Source organism: Clarias gariepinus, chromosome 1, assembly GCF_024256425.1.
Source record: "Clarias gariepinus isolate MV-2021 ecotype Netherlands chromosome 1, CGAR_prim_01v2, whole genome shotgun sequence".
Taxonomy (NCBI): Eukaryota; Metazoa; Chordata; class Actinopteri; order Siluriformes; family Clariidae; genus Clarias; species Clarias gariepinus.
In genome coordinates this window covers 26,115,001-26,128,359 of record NC_071100.1, presented here as the reverse complement: position 1 = coordinate 26,128,359, position 13,359 = coordinate 26,115,001, and the positions used below count along the sequence as shown (strand labels likewise).

General features: G+C 37.4%; 2 protein-coding genes across 4 annotated transcripts in view; both read right to left on the bottom strand.

The window, feature by feature from the left end:
• Positions 1-421: 421 nt before the first annotated feature.
• On the bottom strand, positions 422-4,000 carry cited1 (Cbp/p300-interacting transactivator, with Glu/Asp-rich carboxy-terminal domain, 1). The gene is made up of 2 exons (XM_053504481.1): positions 3,751-4,000; positions 422-2,142 (listed from the first exon to the last, which is right to left on the bottom strand). The coding sequence occupies exon 2, from the start codon at positions 2,127-2,129 to the stop codon at positions 1,662-1,664; it is 468 nt and encodes a 155-aa protein (XP_053360456.1). The 5' UTR covers positions 2,130-2,142; positions 3,751-4,000; the 3' UTR covers positions 422-1,661.
• A 1,994-nt stretch (positions 4,001-5,994) lies between these two features.
• Positions 5,995-13,359, bottom strand: part of hdac8 (histone deacetylase 8) — a 27,988-nt gene continuing 20,623 nt past the window's right edge. Inside the window, exon 11 of one of the 3 annotated variants that reach the window (XM_053502894.1) lies at positions 5,995-6,694. In XM_053502894.1, the coding sequence (XP_053358869.1) occupies positions 6,687-6,694 (8 nt within the window). In that variant the 3' untranslated portion in view covers positions 5,995-6,686. Of the gene's footprint in view, positions 6,695-8,329; positions 10,374-11,558; positions 11,900-13,359 lie in introns of those variants that run through there. The other 2 variants (XM_053502885.1, XM_053502890.1) reach the window with 2 other exon arrangements.

The window sequence follows — 13,359 nt, the reverse complement described above, 5'->3', positions numbered from 1 at the left end:
CTGAATGAACGTTGTTATTAGTGCCCTAGTTCATGGTAGATATGAGATGTAATAGTTTCTATAATTGCATTTTTTAAATTACTGCTGCATTTTTTAGGTAATGCATGTTATTAGTTCATTTTAAATATAATCACCAAAGTGCTGAAAGAGAAACACTTTTATTAGAACAATGAAGACATTTTAATTTTGACTTCTCAGTCATTTTTAAAACTGGTGACCCTCATTTAAAATTACTTTGCCACCTTTATCTGTTAAGTAAAGATTTTAGATTTGATCATATGCCATATTATTAGTACATTTCAATAGCACACCCATAATCTCAATGGTAGTAGATCTCTAATTGTAAAAGTTTTAATCAATCTCTCTCTTTTTAGGTTCAGTTCCATTATTTTCATCAGAAACAAAAATGACACAGGTCAGATTAAAGGTTTTTAGCTCTGTATTTTTATTTACTTATATTTCGAAAAACAAAATATTGAGTACACTTATTTAAATACAATAGTAATCACATCTTTTGTAGAAAATACACAAGTTGGAAAGAAAGTGCTAAACAAATAATAATTAAAAAAAATACCACTTATGATTCATTCTGACTGTTAAACCAAAAAGAGATTACTTTATTATTTATCTTTTTTTTTTTTTTTTTTTTTAAACCAACATAGGTCTGCATTAGTCAAATGCTAAACAACATGACAGTAGAGTTTCTATATCTATCATTTTTCTATTGACGTACAAAAAAAACAAAAAATTAGACATGTACAAATATAGTGCTTTTGTAATAGGGTTCATATTCTAAATCATTTAGTTTGCTCAAAGTAACCTGTTGAGGTTCTGCTGCTGTTCAATCATTTCTGTCTTGACTTGAAGTGGCACTACCAGTGGAAGAAATGGACACGTCCATCATTAATATATTTAACCATGGAAAACTGTCCGATAGATCAAGTTACACAAGTGGAAAGGAGTCTGGTGATGACATGCATTTTGGAAAAGACTAGCCCATGCTGGTTTCAGGATCACCTTCCATTACAGAACAGAAACACCACCCGGCTGCTCATATGGACAGAATCCACAGATGGCAGGTGACAACAGATGAAGCCGATCCACCAGAGTCCGCATGCACATCTCGTCTTTCAGAAGGAATGTATTGAGGATTGACAACATTCATTGTAGTTTTAACCTCAGGTGGTAAAGATGACCACTAAATTTAGGAAGGGAAAATCTATCCAACAAGGTTACAAAAAAGCCAGCTTCTGTAGTAGACTTGATGGGGAAAGAACATCTGGTAGCGCTTGTGTTGGGGTTCTAGTCCATGTGTGAAGCTTATGACTTAACTCCATGTCTTGTGAATTGGAAGAAATTCTTGCATGCTTTGAAAGCAGAGCTTGGAACTGATTATAACAAGCAAAAACTTAACATGAACAGAAAGAAATTTACCACATTTTAGTTTCAAGAGAGCCTCTCTGCAGGAGTTGTTCAAGCAGTTTCTTGATTGCGCACTATACCTCTGCAGCTTGAACTAGAAGAGTCTTTACACATGAAATGAGTCTTTTAAAAGATTCTCACATTTTCATGAGCCATCCAACAGTGTCTCAGGTGCAAACCAAAAAGAAAAAAAAACCAAGAGGCAGCCAAAAGTGATCAGTAACTTTCTTTTAGAAGGGTCAGCACCCAGCAGGTACATCCGATATGAAGTCAAACTCATTCTGGCCCAACCACAGCTCTGGAAGTTCATTAGCCCTGTCCAAACCCAGCTCCACTACAAGAGACATCAGGACGTCCTCGTCCACTGGATCAGAATCTATGATGCCGGAGCTTTGAGCCATTCCGGTGCCAGAGATTTGTGCTGGACTCATTGAAGAATTGCTAAATCCTCTGTTGGATCCAGAGGACACTGTAGAAGAGACGGCCAAGCTCTGATAGTGACTGTTGAGTTTCTGCAGCTGCATGGAAGCGATGAGGTGCTGGCTAGACTGCAGACAGAAGGGCTGGGACTTGGTAAGGCTTGGAGAGGAAGAGTGGAGACTGGGAGGGGGGTACTGCGGGCCTGTTTTGCCAGAGTTTGTGTAGTGCAGGAGGGTCAGAGAGTCACGGTCCTTCATGCTTGAGCTGGAGAGCAGAAGTAAGCTCATTACCCGGTGACACCTGTGACACAAAAAGAGCAATATATGCAAATAGTCAAGCGGGCTGTGTAATTATTAGATGGTTAACCCTAAACCAGAGTTTTTAAGATGGCATCCTGTTCAGTGCTGATATTTAGTCCCTCAGTAGACCAAGACTGTGACCACAAATATTTCTCTTTATCCTAAAACACCTTTGTTAACCAGCAAGAACACTAAGCTTGTCAGTTAAGCTGCTTTATAATAAATCATGCTTCATCAAGTAAATTACAAAAGTACTCAGTCGACGATGGTAATTACTAAGCTGCACCTGTACATTCTTAATGAGCAGCAAATTATAAGTCCCAGTCTTTAAGCAGTGAAAAAAAATCATTTTAAAATAACATTAGCATGCCAATTAGAAACGTTTTGTAAATAGTAGCACGCTTTTAGTAGAGCAACAATTTTTAAGCAAGCTTCTTATTAACATGTACATCCTGTTCATAGTCATGAGGCAGTCGTGAAGCTGTTCAGACAAACCATTAATGGGGTGTAGAAATCAGTCCCCTTATAATGTAATAGCATTAGAGAACAGAATATGCTGGAGGAGCATTTATGACTCTATGAATGGGTTAGTGAAGTCATGTGACACTGCATCACTCAGAGTGTGAGAGTCATGAGGCTGACTTTGAGGCACTTAATCATTTAATCATTCACACTGCCCCATTTCCCTGCATTCCTCTTTAGGCTTGTGTTTAGTGGAAAGACATAATTGCAAAAGGCTGGCATGCAGCTGTAACAGGCTTCTAGCAAGGAGGAACACACAAGCTCGTCTCATCAGGCCTCCTTGATGCCGACAGCTGTGGGGCATTCAGCTCAGGATCTTCATGATAAGACATTGTGTGCATTATTCATTGCCTGGAAGCGGTTAAATAAATGGTTAACTTCATTAGCATTGTCCAAACATATTCTGGTCAACAGGGAGCATTTATTCGATAATCTAAAGCCTGAAATAAATGACTATTATAAACCATAAATGTATGTAACCTTGACACATGATAAGATCATGCCTTAAAATCAGAATTCATTTAGTTTGATATAACATGCAATAAACTCCAAAGTCCTGAATGATCTTTCCCAAAGGAAACAACTGATAGTGCCAGTAATGTCACAAGTAAGACATTGTTTTAAGAACTACTCTATACAAGTCTCTCTCTCTAGTATCTATAGCCAATAAGATGGGTAGGATTAGCCAGTCATTATTGGTGTCGCTTACACATCGAATTATATCAAAAGTTTGTTGAAAGATCAGTTTGTTACATGTACCCAACTGAAATAGATCAAAAGCTTGAGCAGTGGATTATGTAGGATAGAAGAAAGTGAAGAGTGATATGAAGAATTTGCTACTTCAAGTGAGAAATAGGATTAGTATAAAAGTTAAAAATAGTATAAAAAGTTACAAAAATTACACTTGTCATAATAGTTCACGTTCTTTAACATTCACAAAAAACTTTAAAAATAAGAAATCAGTCATTTAACCTTTTTGACTAAAGAATAGAATCTGATAAACTTGCACATTACAACTGGCAAATGTATACAGAAGAAAAAATTGTACACAGATTCTCTGTGTGTGTGTGTGTGTGTGTGAATTTACCTTGTAGAAAGTGTGTCGTTTGCGCTTGTGGTTTGAGTATCACACCGGTGTCAGAGCTGAGCTGCTCATTAAATCACTTAAATACCGACAGGAGGAATAAATGAAGAAGAAACCATGCGGTGACAAGTTCCTGTGAAAGATGCAAAGCGTGGACGATAATCTGCTCAAGACCTGTCTCTATTCCCTCAGCAAGATCAGAGAATCCAGCTCCTCAATCAAAGGCACTAAGCCTAAATACACACACACACACACACACACACACACTCGGAGCGCGTTGGAGTCGGCTGATTAATGCGGAGCGGATTTCTAGGACTGGACTGAAACACAAGGATGAATTTAATTAGTTGTAGATACATTGTTGCCATATTGTTACCACGTGCGGTCTGCGTGGTTGACACGTGATGCAAATTAGTTATTTAAATGATCATTAAATCATGCTCGAATTATTTAACTTGTGAGTCATGTGATGTGGAAAAAAACCTTACTTTGTAGGATGACCTGGTGAGGGACACTGGATGGAGTACCAACTCATTGCAGGACACACACACACACACACACACACACACAATTTATTATACATTATGTAAAAACATAGTCATTCATGCAAGAACATGAAAACTCCATTAACAAATAGATAGATATTTATTGATCCCAAAGGAAATTCCAGATATCCAGCAGCACTAGAGACAGTAAGACAAAGATAGGTTTTAGATATGAATGCACACTGTATATCTTACGTTATAGTCAGTAGACACAGGATAATGTAAAAACGGACCAAAGGTTACTAGTGCAATAAAACCAAGCTAAAAACGAACAAATTACAAAGTGTATAAGAAAAGGTAGACCCTTGATGTGCAATTGTATGTGTGACAAAGTGACGACGGTGCAAATAGTAGTAATTTTGCAAAGAATGCAGTAATATGGCACTTATTTTGCCATTTTCTGCTCAGCCTTTTATTTCATTTTCAAGTCCCATTATTTTCTTCAGAAACAATAATAAAATGACAAAAAAGTCAAATTAACGGTTTTGAGTCTGGAAAATTTTGTTCACTTATAAAAAAAAATAGAGCACACATATAATACAATCAAACAAATTATAATAGCAATCATGTACTTTTTAAAAATACACAATTTGGATGGAAAGTGTTAAACATATGAACAAACAAACAAAAATCACTTATGGTTTCTTTAGAATTGCTAAACCAAAATAGTATTTGTAATTTTATTTTTTTATACAGTTAATCATACACTCAGGGGCAACAAATGTATTTAGGTAATGAAGTTTGAGAGAAAACCCTCAAAGCAGTTAGAGAGAACATGCCAACTCCACACACACACACACATGCAGACCAGAAGTGATACTCAAAACCCCAACCCTGTAGCTGTGAGGCAACATTGCTAATCGTGACCCTGATTACAGAGTATTGTATATTATTTTAAAGTGTTACTTTTTAAAAATCAAAAGATTTCTGATATTATAAATGCATTACATACAGTACATTGCATATTGGTATTAAAACATGTAGCCCCCATGTGCTCCTTATGCTGATAGATTTTTGTTCATATTTTTTTTTGCTTCTTTTTTAAAGTTTTTTTTTTTTTTTTTTTTTAAATATGAGTTAGTGTGCAGTGCCCAGAAAAAAGGGCTAAAAGTCTACTAACTAAATGTGTCTCCTATTGGTTTAAACTCCAGTCCCGTACACTATCCGTGTTTTCTCCTCAGCCGCCGTGAAAGCGAGCTAAGTGGACAGATGCTGGCTATTCACACACACACACACACACACACACACACAGTTCAGTAACGGCTCCAATAATAACCCAGTCAATGACTATTAATTCAGGCGGCAAAACAAAACAAAATAAAACAAAAAAAAGCTTCCGAACAATTCACACTGATTGTACACTTAATCAAAAGCTCTCAGCAGCAGCAGCACACACACACACACACACACACACTTTACTGCGGTGGATTTTTATTTCTCTCTCGTTTTTTATCCCCACAGGATAGCCACAGGCACTGAAGTGTTCAGTTTAGTACAGATAGAGGATTAATCTGAATATGTTTCATTTGCAGATAGCCCCCCCCCCCCCCCCCCACACACACACACTTTTATATATATAAATGCATAATAGCCCCCCCCCCCCCACACACACACACACACATATACAGTACATATAAAGATATACAGATAAAAACATCAAATAATGCAGCTATATACAACATATGTGCATTGCTGTATTTGGTTTATAGGTTACCTACAGTTCTTATGAAAGGAGCTGAATATAAAAATATATAAAACTATTATAATAATTTTTTAATCAGCTATGATTATTAGCCTATATAAAGTTTATATATAATAAGGTTATATAAGGTTATTGATGGGGTGCCAGTCAGGATGGCAAAGAGTTATTTTGCCCTGTAGTCATGCCCTCTGGACACAGACCGATATTCGAAGAGAATTTTTAAATGATGGGTAAACTGATGATGGGTGGGAAGGTTGCTTATTGTGACAAGGGAAAAAAATAGGGCAGCATACTTCTATTTAAAATATTGTTGCTAAACTTTACAGTTAACATGCAGGAAGCCTAATTTCCTTATCATTTTGTCCTTTAGGCTCTGTCCCAGTTGTTGTGTAATGTATGTCATGATAGTGATATTATTAGAGACATTTAAAGTCCAAAAGTTCTAACAAGATTTCTTGATAGTAGCTGTATTCCCATAATGCACTTCTCCAAGGCATAATGGCCGTTTTAATGGCTGTCGCAAACAACACGTGCTTTTAATTTTTCTCAACAGCCGTTAACTTGATTCGACTCTAATAGGCAGTCTCCTAACAAACACTGGTGCCTGGGATCCATCCTGCATCTGGCACTTTGACTCCTGGAGTTCACACTGTTCACATGTAGATGAGGAGCAGAATGATGTCTCCTTTAGGTTACTCCTCTGGGGAAATGGAAAGCAAGCGTATAAGAGACAGTTTACCGTTTGCTTGTAAACACCAAAACAAGCACCATAGATGCTTTGTGAACAAACTCGGGACAGATTCTGGGTAAATGCAGTTGTTTTTTATCTTTAAAGCAAATATAATATAAAGGAAAACATGGTGTGTATTGTAATATGTAATGATTGGGCAAAATTAAGCTTTTGTGTGTGTGTGTGTGTGAGAGAGAGAGAGAAAGAGAGAGAGAGAGACAGTCTGTATGTGTGGGAGTAAGAGGCTGTTACCCTGTAATAGAGCCAGATGAACACTTTGCATAAACCCGTTGGGAAGTCAAAAGAGGAGCATGAGCAGGTGTGCACAAATTGGTGTGTGTTGTGTTAAAAAAAAGAACAATGCAAACCTGCAGAATAAATTGCCATTAGTCAACGGGTTTAGCATATGTGAATATTTAAAAGAGGTGAGAGGACAGAAGCAAATAATGTTTCTAAATAAATAAAGGCAATATAGGTACTGTATATAAATGTATTTAAATTTAACAACACGAATCTCTTAAATGGGACCTGCGATGCAAAACTTACTTTCTAGTCATTTAAGACATTCAGATGGTTCTTTAGTGTGCACCTACAAAAAAAAAATCCTTGCTTTTTGTACTTCCTTTTTTTTAGCCAGGCCTTAAACAAGCCAATTAAATCTTTCCCCTATTTTGACCTCATATAACAAGATAATGTCCCCCTGCTTCTTGCTCAGATCTGTTATTCTCTGGTCTCAGCAGCAGGTCATTTACACTGACACTAAAACATTGCATTTGGAGTAGGAGTGAAATAAAATATGTTTAAGGTATGAAGAAATGTGATATCTGAGAAGATTTTCAGCTGGATCATTAACAAACACTTTAGCTCTGAGACCTGTATTAACCTGTTAAAGAAATGATAAAATATAAGACCTTTTTATTTGTCATGATTTAATTTACTTCAGTACAAAATTAGGCCGTGTGTCCTACATACTTCTACTTTTTCATAAAAGTCAACACATTGACCATCTCACAAATTACTATTTTCTAATCTGCAAAAATATGTAGTTATTTAATTTTTCACCGAGTCAGCAGACATATTCTAGTTAACAGCTTAAACAAATTCAATGTAGTTTGTTAAAATTAAGATGGTATGGTAGTGCAGCAGTAGCGTTGCCATCTTTTAGTGGCCAGTGTCCTCAACCTGAGGCTGAGCTTGAGGTTACTGCTGAGTGTGGATTTCCTCCTGTTTCCTTTAACAGTCCAAAGCATGGCATTACGTTGATTAGCTATTCTTAATTGCCCTTATGTGTGAATAATGCTGGGATTAATTCCTGAACAAAAGCTACCCTAAAATAGTACAGAGCAAAGGTTTTAAGCCACCCCTCTTTTCTTCATATTAAATTAAATAAAATGAGGGGAAGAAAAATGGGAATAAAACCACTCAGAATTCAGCATCACCAGTATAATAATCACCGGCCTTATCATCTGTCATCATCTGCACCTGTTTCCTACTGGTCTATGCCTTAGGTTAGATTTTTCTTATGCTTGAATGATTTATAGGTCATTGTGTGGCTTAACAAACAAAAATATTCTTCTGAAACCGAATATAACCAAATATGAACTCAGGTTACTCTATGTGTAAAAGTTTACATGTTCTGTCTGTACATCGCATGGCTTCCCACTGCCCAAAAACATGCAGGCAGGTGAATTGGTGACTCCAATACCCCTAGATGTAAATGTGTATTCATGGTGCACTGTGACTGACTGGTGACCCATAAAGGGTGTGTTTCCAGGACAGGCTCCAGAGCCACCACAACCCACAGGATAAAATCTTGACTTGAAATAATCAATGTCAGACTAAGAAACAAAAGAGATTATTAAAAATGCCCTTCTTTTGCAAACTTTTAATTGTATTTTTTTCCACCATGTGGTTAAACCCAGTCAGTGTAAATAATCTATGCCTCAGCAGGAAATGCTGACAGACAGCCATTTACCCAACATGATATTGTCTGTAGACAGCAGACTGGTGGGTGTGTCTTCAAGATGGACTGTTGGGCGAACCATGCATGAGCTCATAGGCGCACCCATCATCTGTTTCTGAAAAGGGTCCCGGGACTCATAGGGAATTTTATAATTGCATTAAACAAAAGGTTTCTCAAATATCATGTTAGATTTCATGTAGGGTGTGTGTCAGATGCGTTAATTTATACTCACACAATTTAAAAGTGACCAAATGTATGGGGACACATGACCTTCATTCACTTCATTTATGTCCATTCCAAAACCATGGGCATTAACACATTACTGACAATCAAACAGCGCAAACTTCTAAAAAGACGGGAATGACTGAAGTGATTTCATTTCCTCCACATTATATTTGCAGGTCAAGACTTAATGATGAATTGAAGAATATCAATCCATCATTAAGCAAAATGTGATAGTTTTATAACCCTTCATTAACACTGCTGTATACATACATTTTCAAGTATATTTAATTAAGGTATTTTTATTATTTTATTTTTTTAAACGAACTATATACATTTACTGTACATATCCATCTTGGTGTCTTTCCTCCTTCCAGCCTAACAGCACTTTGTCCTTTTATCCGAAATAAATGACCACAGACATTTTAATGTAATTCTGTTTGTTGACTCTTGTTGCTTTGCCTTGTGGGATTTAGGAAAGCAAAATCCCAGAGACAGTTATCTCGCTGCTTTTACAGTCTGCTCTTTTTGCAGTTCATTCATTTATGGCATCGGAATGAATGGAATAATGTTTCTCAGCACTAATAAACAAGTTAATGCATGACACTTGCAGTCCCATTAAAAGAAACCACAGCCACTGAGAAGACTATAAAGATTATAGGTGAGGAAAAGCAGTACTGTTCTACATTTGGCCATACCAGACTAACACACGCACACAATTTTATTAGGAAACAAATATTTATAATGTAATGTTAAAAACCACAGGAAAAAAAAGCATCAAACAGAATTTCCAAGTTTCATCGACCTACATTCTTCATTCTCACCCCTCTATCCTTTCTGTCTACCTCCCAGTTTCTGTGAGCATGCATGGGTGGAGGAGTTTGTTGTGTTTTTGGAGAGTATGAGCATGTGTTGGCAGCATTATAGGTCAATGACTCCATTTCACCAAGGAACTTTAAGAGGCTAACCACTTAAAATAATACATAAGAAATAAAAACAAGCGGATATCTCTGACAACAAATTCAAGCGCTGAATACGCTCTCCAACTTTAACCGCATTTCTGAAGTGGATCCATGACGATAAAAGTGACGGCTGTTCAAACACAAACCGCACTGAAAGAGCAAGCACCAAATACCAGAATTGAGATTCTTTAGCCTAAGTCGATATGATTGTCTAGGTCATGTCGTGTTTTTCAATTCAAAATATCAATGGAATTTTTTACATGTGATAAAACCCTGTTGACTGTTCACCTCGTGACCCACTCGGACTATGTACTTCTCGCATGGGGAAACGCTGGCCTGTTCATTTTCCCATTAAAACAAAGTTCCTCGGAAACATTTGAGTAATGTTTTCCAAAGCTCCGCTCCGTTGATGGCTCCCACATACTGTCTTCATTAGGAGAGCAGGGTCTGATTTGGAAACATGAGCATAGAGCCCCTGCTTAAATGACATTCTTCAGATTCCCTGTAAACATGCAACAACAAAAAAAAGGAAGAGAAAAAGATGAGAAAGAGGATAAACAAATTACGTAAAATTACTATTCCTTAACAAAACGAACAGGGTCATGATTTGTTTCAGTGTTACTCCAAATGTGGAGCAGTCATGAGAAGAAAAAAAAATTCTAACACTTACTTAAATTCACACATTCTTAGAGGAGCTGTCCATAAATAAAGATTGACCAGTTCATCACAAAAGTAGCCTTATAATACTTTGAAAAAAAAAATGGTGAGATTGTAATTGTAGATCTTGTTGTCTTATCTCACTTATCACACTTTTTTCAAAGCCAAAGATCACACCTTGTCAGAATGGAAATATCCGGCTTATTACATTTCCTGAGGAGGCAAAACGGCATGCAAATATGACCACATGTAAATCAATAGTATTTGCACCTCCTGTTTTGCTTTGCATGACACTTAACATGTTTGGAAAAGGACATCCCTTTTGCCCTGGCCAGCTGACGTTTTCATAACATTATGCCTGTCTAAGCAATGAAAATCAGCTAACGAAGCTAATATGAATTTTTTTTTTTTTTTCAAAGAGAGAGAAACCCTTTCACATTTTTGACTGTGGAGAATCAGAAGTGATTGGCACATCCTGTTTCCTGTTACTCACAAGTCATCCTTGTGTACATTTTTCAGGCAGCTGTTTAAGGCTACATGACATGATTGGTTACGCATGAGAGGAGAAAGTCCTTCAGCTTGGCTGTAACATTATAATAAGCTTATAAGTGTGCTACGTTAGGTACTGTAACATCCTTACATATGTTTAGGTTGGCACTGATTGACTCAGTGGAACTTTTATTTCTGATTTGTCTGAACACTACAAGGGTTTGTGCATCTGTTGTTTTATTCTCTATAAGCACAGCACACTATGGCTTAAGCTTGACAGTGGGAATAAACTGTAAAAAAAGGGAAAACCATAGCGGAATGTTTACAGTTTTTTATTGGTTATATTATTTCCTGTTCGTTTTGCAGTACATAGCACTCACAATGGCAACAGTTCAATAGTCAGTTCTGTTCGTATTTATGTGAAACCACAATCAACAGGAATTTCAATTGCTCTAGCAATGCACTAACTGCAGGTTAGCCAAATCAACCATGTGTAGTGTTTAAACTTTTTTTGGTCCCCCCATATAGTCGAGGACTGAGAGTCGCATAAATGTTCCCCAGATGTGTTTGGAGACCCTGCTTATGTGTAGGAGTACAGAGTCATTTTACCCATGTTAATCAATTGCAGCTTTTAATAATTTGTCTAGCTGTGTCCAAAACCACTCAGTAAAACACTAAATAGTTTGCCCAAATAGGACCAGAAGCACACTGTTTTGACATTAGTATAGTGGTGTGCATTATTGGCTCCTTGGAGCGAAGAATGAACAGCCTGTTTGCAGAGCATGTGGGCTAGTCCTTATCTCGTGCTACCCTGCTGCGTGCACTAATCTCACAGGTTTATTTTCTCCTCCGCACTCCAGGAGATGGTATTTCATACAACCTCTGTGAACACAGCACACACAACATAAATTAGATAATAAACAAAAAAATTCTAATCCTGCCACAGCTAATTTAAATATGGCCTGGATGATATAAGCAGGAGACATCTGCAGTAAAGGCAAATCACTCTTTTTTTTAAATGTATTTTTTTATTTTAGTTTTTTAAAGAAGTGGTCATAAGATGGAATAGTTATAGAGAAGTTGGTGAAACATGAACAAGGAAAAGTTTATTTATAAAGCATAGGCAAAAATCACGGGCAGATCACGATTGAGTCAGGATGCTGCCTTCTCCCAGGCAGCACCTTACACCATGCATGAAGGAAAAAAAATATCTCTAAAAAATTTAATGGAAGAAACCTTGGGAGGGGCAACAGTACACCACAAACTGCTAGGCTCCAACCCTGACACCAACTGAACTGGATTTCATTTACTCCATGATCTCATTAAGCACACTTAACCAAGTAATCCATTTTATTTTCTCCCTGACACAGTGTAGATTCCGCTGCCATGCCCAAGCAGCACTCCATTATTCTTTAGAAACGCTCTCAGACTTGTTTGAGGTTTCCAAGGGTGGGGAAGCTTAAACACTGGCATGTGATACTGCCAACCTACTCTTAGCAGGGACACAGAGGCCAGCTGTTACAGCACATTTTGCTCGCCTGGCACAGGAGATGTGGGGACCTGGGTCCATACCCACACTGTGTAAACTGCATGACCTGCACAAAGTTTGATCGTGTAACCACATCACTTAGCCAATCAAGCTCTTTCACTCAAAATCACTCATTCAAACCTGTTTGATGTCCCCTCCACATACACACATACAATCGGAGTATTAATGTGGCTCAGAAAAAACAATAAAATCTCACTAAAGGCTTTGTATTGGTCACTACATTTAAACTGTCCAGATGGTTAGATCCTACAATTAATGTATGTATCCACAGAAACCCTGGTTTGCCCTAAAACAGACCAAAGATCAAGACTCCTCGTGACTATGCATGACTATGGTGGGCTAGTATAAATAGTAACCGCAGACTGACCCTAGATTTGTTCATATAGGATATGCACAACATGGCATTTCTAAAGCTTAAGAAAGAAAGTCGGTAGCTTAAGCCCTTTTTAATTAGTCTTTGGTGGCATGGCAGGGAGGGAGCACAGCCGGTACATTGTACACATACCACATAGATACTAAATATAGGCAGAGGCCGGCACTGTTGAAAATTGGCATTTTTCTGATCCGAGTTTGTTTTTGCTTTCTAGTTATGCACAAGCTTAGGAGTAAAGTATAACTGCGACCATTCATCATAAAGTATTGAGGCCAAAACATAATGTATGGATATAAACGTGTAACATATAAACAGTGCTAGTAATCACACAGGCCAAGAGGTAATCTACTACAGGTTTAAGGTCAGCTGAAGTTTTAAGGGTGCCTGTGACCCCTGCATGACTTTCAGCTAACGTACGGG